General features: G+C 49.4%; 1 protein-coding gene across 8 annotated transcripts in view; it reads right to left on the bottom strand.

Moving 5' to 3' along the window:
• The window catches only part of PUM1 (pumilio RNA binding family member 1), a 79,460-nt gene that overhangs the window by 37,430 nt on the left and 21,476 nt on the right, over positions 1-20,554 (bottom strand). For 6 of the 8 annotated variants that reach the window (XM_041417493.1, XM_041417489.1, XM_041417486.1 and 3 more), the window contains exons 4-7: positions 14,175-14,283; positions 11,546-11,724; positions 9,482-9,648; positions 6,399-6,669 (exon numbers count right to left, since the gene is read on the bottom strand). In XM_041417493.1, coding sequence (XP_041273427.1) covers positions 6,399-6,669; positions 9,482-9,648; positions 11,546-11,724; positions 14,175-14,283 — 726 coding nt within the window. The remainder of the gene's footprint in view (positions 1-6,398; positions 6,670-9,481; positions 9,649-11,545; positions 11,725-14,174; positions 14,284-20,554) is intronic. The other 2 variants (XM_041417494.1, XM_041417487.1) reach the window with 1 other exon arrangement.

Below are 20,554 nucleotides of genomic sequence, written 5' to 3'. Positions count from 1 at the left end.
AAACTGGGCACAAATGCACAAACACCCCTTAAATCAGGCACAAACATCCTTTAAATCAGGCACAAACACCCCTTAAATCAGGCACAAACATCCTTTAAATCAGGCACAAACACCCCTTAAATCAGGCACAAACACACCAACACTCCTTAACTCAGTCACAGAAACACAAACACTGTCCTGAAATCAGACACAAAACGCAAACAGCTTCCTGGAATCTGTCATAAACACACCAACACTGCTGACCTGGGGCACAAACACACCAACACTGCTGACCTGGGGCACAAACACACCAACACTGCTGAACTGGGGCACAAACACACCAACACTGCTGAACTGGGGCACAAACACACCAACACTGCTGAACTGGGGCACAAACACACCAACACTGCTGAACTCACACACAAACACACCAACACTGCTGAACTGGGGCACAAACACACCAACACTGCTGAACTGGGGCATACAAAAAGCAACAACTCCTTCCTTTTTCAGCAATCCCTTCACACACATTTCCTTTAACCCTACAGATACTCCACACCTCAAAAGGACCTGAACTCCTCTGGAATCAATGCCTGTGTTAACCCACCTGAAAAAAACCCCACATTCCTGCAGCACAGGCAGCCCCAGCCCAGCTTCTCCCTCTGCTGTTCCCTCAACTCCAAAGGATTTCTCCCAGCTCCTGCTCACACCCAGCTGCAGCCTGGGGGTCCCCAAGAACACTCCCAGATGCTGGGAGTGCCTCCAGTGCCACCAGTGTGCCCTCCCAGTTTGGCTGAAGTGGGAAATGGGATGCAAAGGGGACAGCAAAGGGATGCAGAGCCAAGTTTGGGACGCTCAAGATGCCTTCAGAGCCAGCAGAGGGAACACAGCCCCAGGATTGCAAACCCCAGATCAAACACTTCCTTGACCTGCAGCCCCCCTGCTCGCTTCTCCAGGTTACTGAGAATTTATTCCTCACTAACAAAAAAGAATAGGATTCCCTTTAAGTATTTTTCCTGAGGGTTGGGGTTTTTTTTCCTTTCTTCAGGGCCTTACTATAAGTTTCTTTCCCAGCTTCTTTTGCCTCTCCCTAAAGGAAATCCCTGAATTCACCCATCTTCGGCTCTAATTAAAACATTTAAGGACACGCCAGCTGAATATCTCCTCTGAAATTATCCAGCATGTGCATCCCCCCTCACTTCCAGGGATCACTTCTGAGGTGGGAATGACTTCACAAAGCACTGTGAGAAATGTTTTCTCCCTCCACTCCCTCAGAACAGTCTTGGATGCCCAAATGCCTATGATTTTCACACCTATTATCCTTCCCTCCTTTCAGACAAGTGAACTTCTGGCAGACACAGCAATAATTCTGCCCAAATTTTTGGCAGAAACCCACAACCATCAAGAAGAAGCCCAGAAACATCAAGAAAACTCTATTACTTATTTTATTTAGAGACAAAAATTGGCACTGGTTCTCCTGAGAGCAGGGTGAACAAAGCTGTGTGAGAATATCCACCTTTATTTTTGTCTTTCTACAAGTTCAGGTGGAGAAAACACATCTGAGAGATCAGCATTGGGTTTATGAGGTGGAAAGGCAGCATTTAGGGCAGCCAGAATTAACCCTGCTGTGTGCCAAACCCTCACCCTCACAATGGCTTTGTTTGCTCATCCCTCAGGGGCTATCAGAATGTTCCTTGTGGAGGAAAATATCTGACCTACAATTCCTTTATTGCCTCCTGGGCCATAAAACACCCTGAGCGGTCTGGGTGCACAACACACCTGCTTTTCCTGCCCTTTTTGTTGTTTTAAGGTGCTATTTGTGGTCACACAAAGCTGGGTGGCAGCTCTGCTCACGTGCCACCTCTGCTCAGGTGCCACCCAACACCAGGAGCTTGGGCAAAGCTCCACAGACATCTTGGAACACAAACCCTGAGAGGATCCACTGAGGGAGCGGGGGGTGCTCCCCGGGAGAAAAGGAGACTCAGGGGTGCCCTCATCACTCTGCACAGCTCCTGAAAGGTGCCTGTGCTCAGCTGGGGCTGGGCTCTTTCTCCAGGAACTGACAGAACCAGAGCACACAGCCTCGAGCTGCCCCAAGGGAAATACAGGTTGGATATTAGGAAAAAGTTTTTCACAGAAAGAGTGATAAAGTTCTGGAATGTTCTGCCCAGGGAGGGGGTGCAGTCACCATCCCTGGGTGTGTTTAACAAAGCCTGGATGTGGCACTGGGTGCCAGGGTTGAGTTGAGGTGTTGGGGCTGGGTTGGATTCCATGAGCTTGAAGGTCTCTTCCATCCCAGTGATTCTGGGAATTCTGTGAACATCCTGAGTGTATATGATCTCTCACCAAGGAGATCATGGACAACAGGAGCAGCTGAACATGGAATGAGGGACAGTGGCTCTGTGGGAGTGACCAGCAGCATCTTACTGATCAGCAAATCTAGGGAAAAAATCCTGTAAATCCCCTAAACTGCTTCCTCCTAAAGTAGGGATTGCTCTGCAACATCCTCAGGTTTGGGATCTGCTGTATTAGCTCAGCAATCTGAGCTTTTTAGCTTTCTTCAGCAGCAAAATTTCACCAAACCCTTGAATTCTCACATGCTTTTCCAGCCTGTTGATGTGGATTCCATCACAGTGAAGCAGAGAGGAAATGGCTGCATTATTATTTCCTTCTCTTGAGGGCATAAAAAGCATTTATCTCCCTAAAAACACTTGTGCTCACTTTACACATGTGAGGACTTCCACACATCCCAAATGTAACTCAAGGAACCACCTGGGAATAAGAAAAACTGGGAGAAAGGAATCCACACCCACTTACAGCCTCAGTACTTCACCATCAATATTTCACCTGCTGCTCTTGACTCTTCTGTTGTCTGCCTGCTCTGGGGGCTCATCTAGTCCCTGCAAAATTTGACTTCCAGATATAAAAAGTCTCCAAGAAAGCTGGAGAGGGACTTTGTACAGAACAGGACAAGGGGGAATGGCCTTAAACTAAGAGAGGAGGGATTTAGATGGGATTTTGGGAAGGAATTGTTCCCTGGCAGGGTGGGGAGGGGCTGGGCTGGAATTGCCAGAGCAGCTGTGGCTGCCCCTGGATCCCTCTAAGTGTCTAAGGCCAGGCTGGAGCAGCCTGGGACAGTGGAAGGTGTTCCTGCCATGGCAGGGGTTGGAATTGGTTTCCCACCCCCACCATTCCAGGATTCTGTGACCTCTCCCTCTCTCCACTTTAATTCACGGCCTTGCTCAAACTCCCTCAGAAGAAACTGAGCCCAGCTGCAGACTTCATCCTGCAGCATGTCCAAGGAAGCAGAGCCAAGAAAAAACATCCCAACTGCAGCCTTTCCTGAGCCAGACAAGCCAGGGGAGCCCTGGGAATCATCAGCTCCATGTAAGCCTCACTGCGCTGTCTCCATCTGCTGACAGCACAGCCCCACACTCCAAACCCAGAGATCACTGCTAAAAGGTGGGGTTGGGGAGCAGAAAAAGGACAAGGAACCTCTGCAAAGGAGTATTAGCCTGAATTGACAAAGGTATCAGAAAAGTGCACCTGGGGTGTTTCAGGCTGCTGGAAAATGCATTTGGAGTGCAAAGCTACAAAGCCTTGACACGGACCTGGAGGAGTTCAGGGGGATCACCCAACATTTCAGTGAGGCTGTTCCATGTGCAGACAAATGAAGGATGATTTCCAGCACGTGGAGGAGCTCACTGAGGGAATCCCAAAGAAGCAGAACTCCAGAGTTACGGGAATTCTGGAATATCACATTTCCCTCAGCCAGTTTCTTCTGCAATATCAAGATCTGACGTCTCTAATCAGATCAGACGTGGATAAAACCCTCCCCTTCCTCACACTGCCTTCAGCTGTGCTCGCCTGTAATCCCTTCCAAAGATGGGATGCTTCCCCGTAGCCCTAAAAGGCACTTTCAGGGATGAGATCCCTTGTTCAGGACAGATTTCCTGCTGCCAACAGAATGGCAGAAGTCAGATTCCTTTCACGCAGGCTGAGAGTGGCAGTGGGCAGCAAGGACCCCTGGCTTTGGGGATCAGGAATTAAGGGAACAGGCACAACACCCCTGAATTTACACCAACCTGCCCTGGAAGGGCACATCTGGCTGGGGAGTGACTCCTGATCTTTACTACAGCACCTCAGGCTGACTAAAGGCTCCTGTTTACTTTCACTGCAGGTGGAAGCTGCAGCAAGGGTGAAAACAAAAAATAACAGATCTTGTCTGACAGCCCAGCAGGGCCTGGGTGGGACCGAGGGACAGCAGCTGTGTCCCCACTGCTCCCCCAAAATCAGGGAGAGATCACAGGGGATTTGGGTTTCACAACACAGAAATGGAGCTCAGAGGTGGCTGGAGCTCCAGGAGAGGCTGAGGGAGCTGGGAAGGGGCTCAGCCTGGAGAAAAGGAGGCTCAGGGGGGACCTTGGGGCTCTGCACAGCTCCTGACAGGAGGGGACAGCCGGGGGGTCGGGCTGTGCTCCAGGGAACAGGGACAGGAGGAGAGGGAACGGCCTCAGGCTGGGCCAGGGCAGGCTCAGGGTGGGCACAGCAGGAATTTCCCCATGGAAAGGGGGATCAGGCCTTGGCAGGGGCTGCCCAGGGAGGTTTGGAGTGCCCATCCCTGGGGGGGTCCCAGGAATCCCTGGATGTGGCACTCAGAGCTCTGGGCTGGGGACAAGGTGGGGATGGGGCACAGCTTGGACTTGATGTTCTGGGAGGGCTTTTCCAGCCTCAGTGATTCCATGATTCCCAGACAGCTGGTGACACAGGGGTGACATCAGCTCCACATGGACAGTGCCCATCCACTTGGTATGAAACAAAAAATGCAAACCCAGCCAGAAATCCTCATTGCATCACCCCTGAAACAGGGACCCTTCCCTGTTCTGCATTCCTTTGGGAGGGTTTATTTCCACCAGTGAGGTGCCAGACATGCCAAATTTGAAATCTTAATTTTTAAAGGCTGAAAGAAACAAATAAGAACTCCTCGAACTTGTAAATGAGCCTTCATTTAAATAGAAAAATGCAAATTCCAGGCTTCCCACTCATGCTGTTCCAGTCCCATCTCTAATGCTTCTCCAGAAGGAGCTCACTTGTGGAGCCCTAATGTTTAAAAAAACACCCAACTTTCCTGGTTTAGAAGTAATTCTGGCATCCCAGGCCTTACACCAGAGCGAGACAAAGACTTGGAACTATCTGGTTTTTTCCCTTTGTGAACTCTACAGCAGCTATTTAGTTTAATCATTAAATTTTCCATCATTAATTTCCCAAAGATGCTGTAGAACAGAGCAGCCAATTGAGCTCCAACACAGATATTTACATTGCTTTTAAGGCTGTGATAACTCAGCACAAACTTGGCAATGCTTTCCCTCACTCCAGAGTGCCAGAGGCTCTTCTGCTAAAAAAATCAGACATTTTAGGGAAGCCAGGGAGAGTTATAAATCCCTACAATCAGCTACAACAAAGGATTCCCTTCCACTTTGAGGGATATCACACTTGCAAAGGGAGAGCAATAAAGCTTCCAATCATTACCCAAACGAGCAGGAACAGGAGCAGAGCAGGAGTCGATTGCTGGAGCCAGGCCCAGCATTCAGGAGGAGCCAAGGGAGTCTGGGCTTGTGTGGGAGAAAGGTCAAACAAACCTAAGCCAGGCTCAGATAAAGGTTTGTAGTAGTGGACTCTGCCCTTAGGGTTTAAACCAGGCTCAGGCAGAAGAAAGTTTGAACTTGTAATTGCCTCAGGCTGCTCTGGCTAAGCAAAGCTGAGTGTAAGGCTCAGTAAAGCACAATGTGGGGCTCAGCAAGGCTCACACCTGGGCTCAGCCCAGCCCAATGTGGGGTTCAGCAAGGCTCACACCTGGGCTCTGCAGGGCTCACACCTGGGCTCAGCCCAGCCCACCATGGGGCTCACCAGGGCCCAATGTGGGGACCAGAAGGGTCCAGTTTGGGGCTTAACCTAACGTGGGGCTCAGCAAAGCCCAGTGCAGGGCTCACACTTGGGCTGAGCAGGTTGGCTCTCAGTCACTTCCTGGGCTCCAGGGTGGGTGTTTAGAGGTTTTTTTAGCACTTTTTCTACTTTAAAGCTCTTTTTCAGTGCCAACTCCTCAAGACAGCCAGGTTCACCAGAGAGGGCATGCTGTGGGAGCTGCTAGGGGAATTCTGATTATTCCAGCTGCCATGGGAGGCAGATCTGCTCTAGTTCCCTGGGAGGACACACACAGCACGAAGATGATGACAACACTTCCAATGTTCCTCCATCCCTTCTCCCAGGACAGGACCTGAAGCTCATCCCTCCCCACACCGACCCCACTGGAGCCACAGGGCTGGATCAGGGATCAGGATCAGGGCTCAGGATCAGGGCTCAGGATCAGGATCAGGGCTCAGGATCAGGATCAGGGCTCAGGGTCAGGCTCAGCTCTGTACCTGCTGCTGGGAGTTGTAGTCAAAGAGCCCCACGGTGGCCGCAGCCGAGTCCACGGGGACCTGAGTGCCGGAATAGTCGAACTGCAGCGGCTCCATGCCCACGTGCTCCATGGGATCCAGGGGCACGCTCTGGGATTCCATGTTGGAGAAGTCCTCCACGGGCTTGGCCCCGTTGGTGCTGGCCAGCTGGGCCAGGCCCTCGGAGCCGTTCTGGTTGGGGCCCAGCAGATCCACCTCGCTCGCCGAGTTCTGGCAGTTCCCGGGCGTGCGGCTGCGGGGAGGGAAACGGGTCAGGAAAAAGGGCAGCAATGCTCCAGCCAGCATGCCACCCTGCAGAACGGCCCAGGGGAGCTGGACCACAGCAGGGAAAAATAAAGACATGTTCACCTCGTTAATTCTATGGAGAATCGCTGTATTAAAAAAATTAAAACCAGGTATGCTCCATCACACCCCCAGACCCTCCAGAACTGCCCAGAGGTGGTGGAGTACAGGAGGGAAAAATAAAGACATGGTCTGAAATAGTTCACCAAATTAATTCTATGGAGAAATTGATGTATTTAAATGAATAAAAACTAAAACCAGGAATGCTCCATCACACCTCCAGAACTGCCCAGAGGTGGTGGAGTACAGTTCACAACTGTTCTGAAATATTAATTCTATGGAGAAACTGATGTCTTTAAAAAAATAAGAACTAAAACAGCAATGCTCCATCACATCCCCAGACCCACCAGAAGTCCTTGGAGGTGTTGTAGAAGAGAGGGGAAGAAATAGATATGGTCTGAAACAGTTAATTCTTGGTGTATTTCAAAAAGTAAAACCAGGAATACTCCATCCTAACATCACACCCCCAAACCCACCAGAACTGCTTGGAGGTGCTGGAGTAAAGAGGGGAAAAAATAAAAAAGATGGTCTGAAATAGTTCACTGAGTGAATTCTGCAGAGAAATCAATGTATTTTAAAAAAATAAACAAAATATAAAACCAGCCCAGCTTCACAGCAGCAGTACACCTCCAGCCCCACCAGAACTCCCCAGAAGTTGTAGAAGTGTTGTAGAAGATAAGAAAAAAAATAAAGAGATGGTTGGAAATAGTTCCCTAAGTTAATTCTACACAGAAGTTGATGTATTTAAAAAAATAAAAGCTGGAATGCTCCAGCCCAGCATCAGACCCACCACAAGCGCCTGCAGGTGGTGTAATAAAGGGGGGGATAATAAAAAACATGGTCTGAAATAGTTCCCTGAGTTAATTCTACAAAGAAATTGATGGATTTCAAAAACTAACCCACAACCCCCAGTCCCCAGTCTCAAACACCTGTTACAGTAAAAATTTTAAAAATTCAGTTTCTGTTTTCTCCTCAGTTGAGAGTCAGTCAGAACAAGCCACAGTCTCCCCAAGTACTTCTATTTAATGGAGTGTTTGGTGATTTTTAACTGTGTGAAGCTCTGGCACCAAATCTCACTTAACACCACTCTAAGGTAGCTGCCATGGGTTCCTGATCACCCAGAGTAAGGACTGGACTTCATGGGAATGCTTCACATCCATGGAAGAGCCAGGAATGTGCATTTCCCAGCACTTTGTTAGGTTTGACTTCTCCAGTTTTCCTACATGAGGAACCACAAGAGATCCAGAAATGAGCAGGGAACAGAAATGTATCAGTGACATCCAGGGCCACAATTTCAGGAGGTTTTCAGCCCTGCAGAGCAGCAAGGAACAAACCCAAACCCCCAGCTGTGGTGTGGACAGGACAGGAGCAGAGCCAACACTTCCCATGGGGGTTTCCATGGAATCCCACACAGAGTGATTAAAAATGGGAGTGAAAATCTCCGGGATCACACCCAGCCCTGAGCTCTCAGGTGTTCCCACCCTGTCCCCCTGCTTCCCTGAGGACATTTAGAACATCCTGGGGACACTTCAGCATGGAAAAACCTTTCCAAAGCCGTCGAGTGCATGGGCAGGTTTGGCACTGGGCTGATTGCACAGGGGTGCCCAGAGCCAGGGGCTCTTCTGCTCCTCACCCCACAGCGAGGGACTGGGGGACACAGGGAGGGTGACACAGCTGGGACAGCTGATCCCAACTGATCCAAGGGGTTTTAAAAAAAAGAGATTTTGTAATTTACTTATTAAATCATCTGGATCAGATAAAGGAAGGGAGTTTGTCACACTGAGGGTAGGGAGGGGCTGCCCCTGGATCCCTGGCAGTGCCCAAAGCCAGGCTGGACGTTGGGCCTTGGAGCAGCCTGGGACAGTGGGAGGTGGCCCTGGATGGGATTTAAGATCCCTTCTAACCCAACCCACTCTGGGATTCTGTGATACCCCAGCCCACACAGCACCCAGAGGTGAGGGAAGAGGGAAGGGGAGGGCGTTTGGAGGGATGACGTTTGGTCTGCAGCAGTCCCTGTCACAGAACCCCAGGCTGGGTCAGGCTGGGAGGAGCCATGGGATCATGGGTGCCACTCCCTGCTCCAGCAGGGCCATCCCAGAGCTCAGGGCACAGCAGAGTGTCCATGTGGCTCTGGAATGTCCCAGGGAGGAGACTCCAGCCCCTCTGTGGGCTCTGCTCAGGGCAGTTCTGCCTCCTGGGCAGGGGCAGCTCCTGGGCTCAGGTGCCATTGCTGGGCCTGGAGCAGAGCCTGGGCCTGCTCTGACCTCTGCACACAGGGACACACAGGGACAGCCAGGGACACACAGGGACACTCATGGATACACAGGGACACTCATGGACACACAGGGCCCCTCTCAGCTGGGGCTCCCCTCCAGGCTGAGCAGCCCAGCTCCCTCAGCCTTTCCTGGGCAGGGAGATGCTCCAGTGACCCCCAGTGGAGCCCAGCTTCCCTGGGCATGGGGTGCCTGACACCCTCCCTGGGATGTGCTGCATGAATTCCTGCCTCAGCTTCACTTCCAGACCCAGTTTTTCCTTTTCCCTTTCAAATGTTCCCACCTTTTCCCCTTCTGATTTCACTCTTCCCCTTCTGATTCTCCCCCCATGGCACTGCAGGGGATGGAGTGAGAGCCTAGAGAGGCTGAGCTTAGACCCCAACACTGATTATTATTAATTGATTAATTACTAAGCACCCATGCACATACCTGAAGTCTTTGACATCGGCGTCGATCCCGTTCTGAACAGGCAAACCATTGGATTTATCCATCACATCCCCCTCCTCCTTCAGATCTCCCAACTTATCTCCATCAAACGTGCCCTTGCTTTTCTTATCCCCTTTGTCATTCTCATCGCTCTCTGCATCCCTTGGCCCCTGGGCAAAAGAGACATTGTTTTAATAAGCTGAGTTTTCAGATCAATTTTCCTGTTACCCCAAGATGGTAACAAATCAAAGACACATGTCACCGTAAAAGAAGTTACTTGCAAACATTAATTCCTACCAAAAAAATAGCTAAAAATGCAAAATATTCAATAATAATCAAAGAAATAAGGGAATTAGCTCTCACTCTTCCAAGAGGTGTTTCATCTCTTCAGGTTTCTTCATGTAGTAACTCAAGGTTTGCTTTTATAGGCTCCAAAAATCCCATCCCGAAATAATTTTAAGGAATTCTCTTTCTACATGGGACTTAAGCACTTCAAAATCAACACCAGCAAATGCTGCAGGGTCATAAAGTGAATTAGTGCCTCTCTGAAGTGCCTGGATCAGTGTCAGACACAGCTCTTGACTGGACAAGTGTTTGAAAATCACCTCAGTTTTGGAGGCATCAACAGTGAATTCCAAGGCACACCTCATTTAAAAGCACTCAAATAAATCACTGCCTCAATCATTAGCCCTGTAATCCTGAAGCACATTTCTTTGGGAGAAAAGGAGGAAAAAAAGAGGGAAAAAAAGGATTTCTGTTCTGTTGTGCATTCCATGAGCAGCATTACATCTGCAGCGTGTCTGCATTTTATTGCACTTGGGAGGAGAATAAAGGGTGATGATGCCTGGGGCAGTGTTTTGAACAACAAAAGGGAGAGGAAAAACAACATAATTTATGATAAAAACCAGCAAGGGGCATATAAACATATTTATCAGAGGCAGCTTTGGGGCTGTCACAGGGACAGACATCCAAAGCCTGCCTTCCACTTGACTGGAGGGAGAAGTGCTCTGCACACAGCACTTCTGCCCCTATCCGCTGGACCCTTTTTTCCCACTCTCTCTGATTGGAGGGAAGGATTTTTCCCTCCTATTTAGAGAAAAAGAAATTGTTCCGAAAGGAAAAATCTTTTGGTGTTGCTTCTAAAAGAAAACAGAACTGTGTTTCCTTAATATTCCTTGGAAATGCCACCTGTAAGTCCAGCTGTGGAGCAATACTCCCCCAGACAAGGGGGTGCTCAGCAGTGACAGCTGTGTCACCACTGTCACTCTGATTGTGCTGAGGAGCAAACCCCTCCCTGACCCTCAGCTGAGATAAATTGGCTCCTTGCCCTGAGTGCTCACATCCCAAAAATCCTCCCTGCTCTCCAGGGCTCCCCCAGGTCCTTGGGCAGCCTCTAATGAGGGCCAGCAACCCCAGCAGGGCCGAGGGAAGCTGCAGAGGACAGCAGCCAAAGGAGGCTTTCCCACATTTCTGGAGCCCTTTTCCCCACTGCAGGGCTGGGCTCTCCCCACATCCATCACCTGGAGGCTGGGCCCCTTCCCCACCCCACAAAAGGGGTGCTGCCATTCCCCACGGGAAACAGCCTGCCCAGCAATCCAGCTGGGAAACACATCCAGCCACAAGCAGGAGCTCCAGGGAAGGGTGGCTGACACCAGTCTATCTGTTAGGGGGGTGGTTATCCCAAAAAATAGCATGAGGAAAACCTCCAAGACAAGGATGAACACTATGCCATGGCAGTTACCACCAGCTAAAGGGTTTGGAGCTGGAATCCCATTTCAGGGATCAGCACCAAGGCAGCCACAGGCTCAGTGCAGGTTTGTGGGACCTTTCCCAAGGATTAGCTTGGATGGTCTGTTTCTGCTGGGGGGCTTTTCCAAGCATCCAGGGAATGCCAACACCTTCCCATCTCCCATCCCACACCCCCAGGCCAAGGACTAAACCTGCCCTGTTTGAGGAAGAGCTGAATTGAGAACAAAGAGAGAAACCTCTGTCCTAGAAATGATTCACAACCAAGCAAATGAAGCAGCAAAGGGAGAAAAGAAAAGAAAGGTGCAATCAGGCACTTACAAATGCTCCTTTCCTTAGGCAGGAGTCTCCAGGAGATGAGCTCAGCACATACTCCACCATGCTCACCCCCAGCCCTCCGCTCTCTGACCGTGGGGACAGCACAGAGTTGACTTCACTGTTCACATGGAAGCCCTGCCCAGGTCTTCTCTGAACCATAATTGGCTGGGAAACAGAGTGATCTGGAACAGAAACATGGGAAACTCTCACAAGCACATCCAACTATTCAAAGGAGGCAAATTAAATCATTCAATATGTACTCCCCAGGGGCCTCTTTGCACTCAGAAGTGCCAACTCTGTGATTCTGCTGATGTCCATTAGTTAAACTAGGATGGCTTTCTCATTTTTTAAATACTGCAACATGTAAACCTGCAAGTGAGAGCTAGGTTTAAAATCTAAACTTATAAAATGTCAGAAATTTAAGACTAATTAAAGGTTGCAATTAAAAAACCAAAGGTTTAGTTTTCTGTTTTAGTACAATTCTTACATTAGCACAGTGAAAACAGGTTTTGGCTTGTCATTTAAAACATGATCCTGCTATTCCACCAGCCCTGTGTCCTTTGTTCCACCAATTGTTGTGCTCATATCAGGATCAGAAATTTTTTTGGCTGCTCTTTCCTCAAGAAAAGGTTTCTGAAGAGTTCATTTACCCTTCCTCATCCCCCTGTCCTCCTGCACCACCCCAGCCCTTTGTCATCCCTGAGGCTTTGAGTCCCAACCAGGACAGACTTGGGGTCTCCAAATCCTGCTGGGCTCTGCAAAAATCCCTGGCTGGGCATGGGAGTGACCCCATAAGGGAGGGGAAAGGGGGGAAAAGGGGGAAAGGGAATTCTCTGCTCCTGGCAACAGGCAGAGAATCAAAACCAGCAGGCAGCAGGTCTGGGAATTGCCAGGGGCTGGTGGGATGTGGAAGGGACATCAATAACCACGGACACTTACACTGGAGCTTCCTCACGAAGCAGGTGAAAGGAATTCCATTCTCTCACTGCTCCTGGCTAAACTTCCTTCCTTTTCCCATCAATGTGGCCACAAAGGGACTTGGGCTGGGGAGATTTTTTGGGGATAAAACTTCCACAAAAGGGGAAAAGCCAGTTTTAACCCAGCATTGCTGCCCAACTCTGCGTCCCCAAGAGAAGAAGGGCAGGACTGCAGCTTTGAGCTGGGCTGTCTTTGAAGGGTCTAAATCCACATCTTTGAGGTAGAGTAAAACCCCAAATCCATGTGGGAGGCCTGCAGTGCATCCTGTGGGCAAGGATGGAGAAAGGATGGAGCCAAGGAAGATCCAGGCCTACCTGGATGGACTGCAGGGACTGTGGGGGGAAAAAGCTTCCAAAAAGAAAGGGAAAAGTTGGTTTTAACCCTGCACTGCTGCCCCAGGAGTGGAAGGATGGGCAGGACTAGAGCTTGTAGCTTTTGGCTGCATGGACTGGGGGGCTTTGGGGAGCACAGCCCTCAGGTGCTGCTCCTTTATTTTGGAGGAGCCAAAGGGAAACTTGCAGACACTCAGGGCTCTGTGAGCTCTGGGATGAAGGGAATCAGCACAGGGAGGGATGAGAGGGGCCTGGGGGAGAAAATCCCAACCTCAGCTGGTCCCAAAGCCTGGCTCAGCCCTAATCCCTCATCTCAGCTCCAGGCTGGACTAAGCCAGGTACAAGGTGCCTCCCGAGGTTGGGACAGGCAGCAGCTGCCCAAAATTCCCCCAGTGCCCAGACTGATCCAGCCAGGCACATTTGGAGAAGCTCTGTCCCCTTTTCATGGCCATTTTTCAATGGAAATAATAAAACAAGGCCTTATGACTAATTTAAAATTGGTATTTTCATCAGAGAAAACCCCACACAACAGTGAGGTAAATGCCATTTCCTGGGAGCTGCAGGTTTTGGGAGCTGCACCAGACACCCAGCTGTGCTTCAGGAGCAGATTCATTACACAAAAACCATGGACAGAACAAATCAAAGGTCAGCATTTCAAACCCAGCACTTGCAGGTTTTTTGGTTTTTTTCCTAAAACCAACCTGAATATTCTCCCCCAAAGCTCAAAATCAGGGAGAGTCTCTGAGCCAAGAATAAAATCTCCGGCAGATAAAATTCAGTAGTAATTCAAAACCTCCTTTTTTTTTCTTTTTAAACTGAATGTTGCTCTCCCCCCAAATCCGCAATCAGGGACAGTCTCTGATGCAAGAACAAAATCCTTGGCAGATTTAACTCAACACTAATTCAAAACATAATTTTTTTTTTTAACTGAATGGTGGGTTCTGGTTGGTTGGTTTACTATTTTAAAATGAAGGGATTTTTTTTTTATTCATCTGGTTCTCCAAGACCTTTGTTCAAACTTTCAGCTGATCCATCCCAAGGCAGAAAACACATCAGAAACTGAAATTTTAAGGGTAATTTAAGATTTTTAAGCAGATAAACATGAATTTACACATATTCACATTACACTATGTTCTGACATCCATGGATATCCTAATTTTATCACAAAGCAAAGGCTTTCTGTTTGTTTTTTATTATATAAGCCAGATGTGGTTTTAAATCTTTTCAAAGCTGTGTCATCCAGCCTGGCCATGGGCTTTGAGTAAATAAATTGCACATTTCTGTATTCAACCCCAACTAAATTAAGGAAATAATTGAGCTACCTGATGTTCCCCAAGCACTGTCTCTCCACTGATCTCCCAGAAATATCCCTTTTGGTCCATCTTTGCTGGAATCATCAGATTCCCAAAACTTTTTACCCGGCAACAGCTGCTGCAATTAAAAAAAAAAAAAAAACAAAAACAAAACAAAACAAAAAAATAACCAAAAAAAGAACAAAACAAAGCAAAGCATGATTAAAGTAAGTATAAAATGCAAACATAAACCCCGTAAGCGTCTCCCTTCTATCAGGTATCAACCATTAAACACATCTGAGAGAATCAAATATTTACATCTCCCAGGTGAAAGCCGAGGCAACAATTCCACCTCCCCACTCCTGATTTTCCTCCCAGCTCCAGGAACCCACACACGTCAGACACTCTCACAGACACTCTCCAGCCTCTCTGCACTCACAAGGAAAATAAAGGAGGGGGAAAACATTGTGAGTTTTCCTGAGCTCACCTGGGAACAAACTCCTGCCTCCCAGTGGGAGCTGCTGCTGGAGGGGCAGGAGATCAGGGATAGAAAAGCTCAGGAGTTCCTGTTTCTCCCTTCTGCTGGGGACTCCGGTGCTGCAGAGGCTCTTTGGGAACACTGATGGGAGGGAGGGCAGCACCTACCACGTGTAGAATGGGACAGAGCCACCCTGAGCTGGGACAGCCCAGGAAAAGCTCCTGGGAATGGGACAGAGCCATCCTGGGGCTGAGACAGCCCAGGAGTCCTGGCTCTGGAGGTGAGAGAGAACAGTTTCTCTGGGAATTCCAGCCCAGCCCCTCCCCACCCTGCCAGGGAACAATTCCCAGTTCCCAAGATCCCAGCCAGCCCTGCCCTCTGGCAGTAGGAGCCATTCCCTGTGTCCTGGCCCTCCAGGCCTTGTAAAAATCCCTCTCCTGAATCCTTCCTCCCATTCTTTGGGGAGTTTTGGGAACAGCTTAACCAGGGATCACCTCCACACTGGGAATTCCAGGCACTGAGCTGGCATGGGGACAATATCCCAGTAAATGCTCTGGATGGGATGGATGGAATTCCCAGCAGCACAGTCACAGCAAATTAACCATGAAATGAGCCTTGCCTCAAGCTGGGATAAAACTGAAGATGAAAAGAATCTGAAATTACCATGGAACAAACAAGAATCATCAGTTCTGGGGATCTCCCCTCTGGATCAGGAGTAGTGATAAATCCTGATTGGTATCTGTTTCAATACCTGGACTGATAGCAAATTAAATATCCTGATAACCACTTCAATATCTCTATTTGATATCAAATTCAATGCCCTGATTGATATCAAATTCAATATCCAGACTGGTATCAACTCCTGCTGATAACTCCAGCAGCAGAAGTGCAAATCTAAGGCTGAACTTGAGGAGTAAATCAGCTACTGGATGCAGAGGAAGCAGCAAGAACTGATTTCACAGCTCTGGGGTACTGGTTTAAAGCACAATCACAAAGTTGTGCTCTCCATTTCCTCCACAACTCAACAAAGAGCTGTTTGTTTACAAAACCAATCAGTCTGCAGTGATTTCAGACAGGATTTCTCCTCATAACCTCAACACGGTGTGGGCTGCTCAAGGATAAAAGCAGGGACTTTGCCCCATGCCCCTTTCTACCATCCCAAAACAACCCCAAATGGAAGGGCAGGAGGCTCCCATGAGCAACAATCATTCCCAAACACAGAGGAACCTGGTCCTCCATCTGCACCGGGAAGGAGGGAAAAGCCAAGCCACTGCTCTCCAGTATTTATAAATATCAACATACTTCAGGTGTCTTGCAAATTTTTTTTATGCTTCTGTCATTCTCATATTTCTTCAAATGCAGCTTTTTTTCCCCTCCTGCTCTTGCCACAGTGCAGAAATAATAACTCTCCTCATGACTGAAATTAATTTTTGCTGCGATTAAACACTTTGCATTTCCCTTGACAACATCCCACAGTGCAGGACACAAAATGTCCTGCAGCCACAGCTCCAATCATGGAATCCCAGAATGGTTTGGGTGGGAATGGACCTTAAATCCCACCCAGTGCCATGGCAGGGACACCTCCCCCTATTCCAGGTGCTCCCAGCCCCAGTATCCAGCCTGGCCTGTCCAGCCAGCCCCTGTCCCAGCCCCGGGATGGCTCTGTCCCATTCTACACGTGGTAGAATGGGCACTGCCAGGGATCCAGGGGCAGCCCCAGCTGCTCTGGCAATTCCAGCCCAGCCCCTTCCCAGGGACCAATTCCCAATTCCCAAGATCTCATCCAGTCTTGCCCTCTGCCAGTGGAAGCCATTCCCTGTGTCCTGTCCCTCCAGGCCTTGCAAAAATCCCACTCCTTTATCCCTGAAAATAAAATCATGGAATTGCTACAGCTGGAAATTACTGTTCTGCTCATTCTTTCCTGCCTCTGCCCTGTCCTGCAAGGCCAAACCCCTCTCATCCTTTACTTCTCCTTGGGAAGAAATTCCTCCCTGGGAGGGTGAGGAGGGGCTGGGCTGGAATTGCCAGAGCAGCTGTGGCTGCCCCTGGATCTCTGGCAGTGCCCAAAGCCAGGCTGGACTGGGACAGTGGGAGGTGTCCCTGGGCTGGAACTGGGTGGGCTTTGAGATCCCTCCACACCCACAGCACTCTGGGATTCTCCCATACCTTCAGCAGCTCCAGCACACCCGGGGCTGTTGCAGCATTTCCTGCTGGAGGGGGATCTGCAGCTAATCCAGCCCTTCTCTCTCTGCCCTGCTCTCCTCTACCACTTTCCTAAGGAAAACAAAACCTTTACCAGCACAATCCTGCACAACTGCACCACAACACCTTCTGAATTTTCCAGTGAATCACATCCAAGGCTCACAAAACGTTTTCATTCTCACTGTCTCCTGCACAAAGAACCCCAGCCCTGTTCCCTCCAGTTTAACCTTTCCTCACCAGAAGCACCAAGTTTCCAACTGGAAGTTCTGCATCATCAGCAGAAACAAACAGAAGAGAGAAGTTTACCTCACAGGGAGATTCCAGAGCTATTTCCAGATATCAGGGAAACCCCAAAGCCAATATTAACAGATGCTAACAGGGGAGGGGGTTTTGTTCTGTCAAGTGCTGCTCCAACCAACACAGAGCATTAGCAAGCAGCAATCATCTGCAATTATGCAACAGGCTGCTAAGACAATGAATTTTTCCTCAGGGAAAGTTGTCAGTTGCAATGGAAGGAAAAAAAGGGTATTTTAAGTGACTCTCATGCAGTTCTGCAGGTTGGAAATTTCAAAAGAACAATCAGTGGTTTAGAACCAGAGTCGTTTATTCATTCCCTGGTTTTTATTAAAATTGACCCTATCCAGTATGAAAATAATCCTGCTAAGCCCTCTTACAAAGGACTTACGAGTTAGGCCAATATTCAATTTGGCAGAGCAGGGAGGAGGGGAGGACTTACCCATCATCAACAAAAGCAATTCTTCCAGCAGCCAGGGCACAGAGATCCCACTGAGATGGGATTATGAATTAGACAAATTAAGAAAACTGATCCCCCTCAGACAAGGCAAATATTAAGATAAAAGCAGCCATCTGTGCAGTGCAGAACTGGGTTTATCTGCAGCAACAGGTAGGAAAGGCAGAGCGGGTATTTATGGGTGTTTACAGGTCCTGCTTTGTACCGAAGATGTTATCAGCCCTCCCCGCTGGGGCAGGGAGGGCAGCACCCAGCAGCAGTGCCAGCCTGCACAGAGAGGGCAGCACCCAGCAGCAGTGCCAGCCTGCACAGGGAGGGCAGCACCCAGCAGCAGTGCCAGCCTGCACAGGGAGGGCAGCACCCAGCAGCAGTGCCAGCCTGCACAGGGAGGGCAGCAGTGCCAGCCTGCACAGAGAGGGCAGCACCCAGCAGCAGTGCCAGCCTGCACTGCCTTGCACATCCCTGGGACATCTCTGCACAGCCCTGGGATAGTCCTGGCACTGCCCCAGGAGAGCCCGTGGCATTCCCTGCCTGCTCTGGGACTCACACCATTCACAGCTCTGGGGAGAGAACAGGAAAGAGCATAGGATTGGGAATGTCTGACCATTCCTTGTGTTCCTGCTCAGGTCTGCTCCCAGCCCTGCCTTGAGCTTTCCTGAAGTGCCAGGGGAGCTGCTGTGGAACCATCACCACCTTGCTCTACTGATCCCATCTCCATCCCGGCCCCACTGATCCCATCTCCAGCCTGGTGCCACTTTTCCCACTCCCATCTTCAACACTGCCAACGCTGGGGAAACTGTGAAACCCAACCCAAACATTATTTTCAACTGCCAGTACTCCCCAGCTGCCAATGAATCATAAATTTATTAGGCCAATAAATCATAAATTTATGGGAACACAACACAGCAGTAGCATGGAAAGCAGAGGCACAGGAGTTTAGTTTGGGGTGGTTTTTTCCTTCATTTTTGATTGGTTTGTGGTTGTTTTCTTTAATCCAGGTACAGAAGTGTCCAGCCCCACTGTCACAACCACTGGGACTGAGTCTCTCTGCAGGGGCTTCTCCAGAACCCACCCAGCTGCACCAATGGGGCATTAACCATGGACATGGGCACACAACCATGAAATATCCTGAGCTGGAATATCCACAGGGATCACTAATCCAGCTCCTGGACCCCACCAACCCCACCCTGGGCATCCCTGGAGCTCTGGCAGCCTCGGGGCCGTGCCCATTCCCTGGGGAGCCTGGGCAGTGCCAGCACCCTCTGGGGGAAGAACCTTGCCCTGATCTCCAGCCTGAGCTGCCCTGGCCCAGCTCCAGCCGTGCCCTGGCTGCTGTCCCCTATCCCTGTCCCTGCCTCTCCAGGTTCTGCCTCTCTGAGGTCCCAGAGTTCTCCTACAATGATCCCCAGGGGCTACAGGAATTTCACTGCTCACTCTCAGTGATCCCAGTACTGCCACCTCAAGGGCAGCAGCCCAGCAATAATTAAACACTTTCAGTGAAATGCATAATAATTTCTTACCAGCATTTCTCTTCCAGGGCAGGCTGCAATTCCCTGCCACCCCCACTACTCCAGGTTTGAAGTTAAGCACCTCCAGTTGCCTCATAGCTCTGTGTCACCATCCTCCTCCCACCCTCAGGATTAAGTTTCACCAGCACCTCACCCAGCTGCTCCTGACTCCAGACAGACTTTGCACAACCTACTCCAAATCCAAGGTCCCAAATGCCTGTGAGGGGTTGGGGACAAACCCAAGTGCACCTCACAGCCCCTCTGTGCTGCCCACTATCCCCAGAGACACTCCACCCATATTCCCTGTTGCAAAGCTACAGATCCAAGGGATTTTAGCATGGAAAAGCAGACATGCAGCTCCCCATCCTAGGCTGGGGGAGAAAGGGAACTTGCAGGGCTTGTGTTAAGCCAAAGATAAGGGTCAGGGCTGTGGGATCAAGGCCTTAAGGGCCATATGTGCTGGGCTGAGCCAGAGCACCAAAATCCTCCACGGACCTGCCAGACAAAGCTCCAAGGTGAGTTCCTTCATCCCAGAGAACAGCCTGGACACGGTGCTGGAACAGAGGGACAACATCCCCTGTCCCAGAGCTGCTTTCAGCATTACTGACCACAGTCACTACCAACAGCACAAAGCCTTCACAGTTTGGAGTAGACAAAAGGGGGCTCCGGGACTCTTTGATTTCCCTATTTGAGAAAATATTGCACTTCCACTTGCTGGAAATTTGGGAATATGAGGCTAAGAGTCTGAGGATGGAAACAGCCCCCAGAGAGTAGAAAGCTGTGGGGTTTTTGAAGTATTCTTAATGTTCCCAGATAAGGATATCTCTTGATCTCCAAGCATTATCTACAATTTGAGAGCAGGCTAGATAAGAGATTTAACTGTTTGACAGTGCCCTTTAAAAAACTGCTCTGATGTCTTCACAAACTCCTTCCATCACTGAAATTACAACGGTGCTTAACAAGGAGCAAGGAAACTAGAAGACAAAAGAAATCTAACACTAAAGGCAGAAACACTCTTCCTCACCTTTATCCACTATCAGTTTATTTCACTATCATTTGTTTCAGACTCTCTGACTTTCTCCCCAAGTTTCCTTCTCATTCCAGGAGCAGAAGGGGTAGAAACCACCAGTGCCTTGTTAAGGCATCTAAACTGCACAAAACCCACGTGAGGAACATGGTCCTGAAAGCCAAAACAGATCCTGTGGGATCTCCTGAAATCACCCTTGGAGAGATACAGAGAAAATTCAATGGATAAAGAATGGAAACTGTGAGACTGAGGGAGAAAAACCCCAAGAGAAAGGAGAAATAGTGGTTTAGCTGAAAGAAAAGGGAGAGATGTCACCTTTCCCAGAAAAACCTGCTCATTCCAGCATGTGGAACAGCCCAGTGACAAAAGGATGCCACTGCCAAAATTTTCTGCATCACAGTTACAAGAAGGGGAAAAAAAATGAGTCATCACTGGGAGGCAAAG

This window comes from Onychostruthus taczanowskii, unplaced genomic scaffold (genome assembly GCF_017590055.1).
Source record: "Onychostruthus taczanowskii isolate IOZ18803 unplaced genomic scaffold, ASM1759005v1 scaffold56, whole genome shotgun sequence".
Lineage (NCBI taxonomy): Eukaryota > Metazoa > Chordata > Aves > Passeriformes > Passeridae > Onychostruthus > Onychostruthus taczanowskii.
The sequence above is the reverse complement of the archived record's forward strand: the minus strand, read 5'-3'. Positions and strand labels throughout refer to the sequence as shown.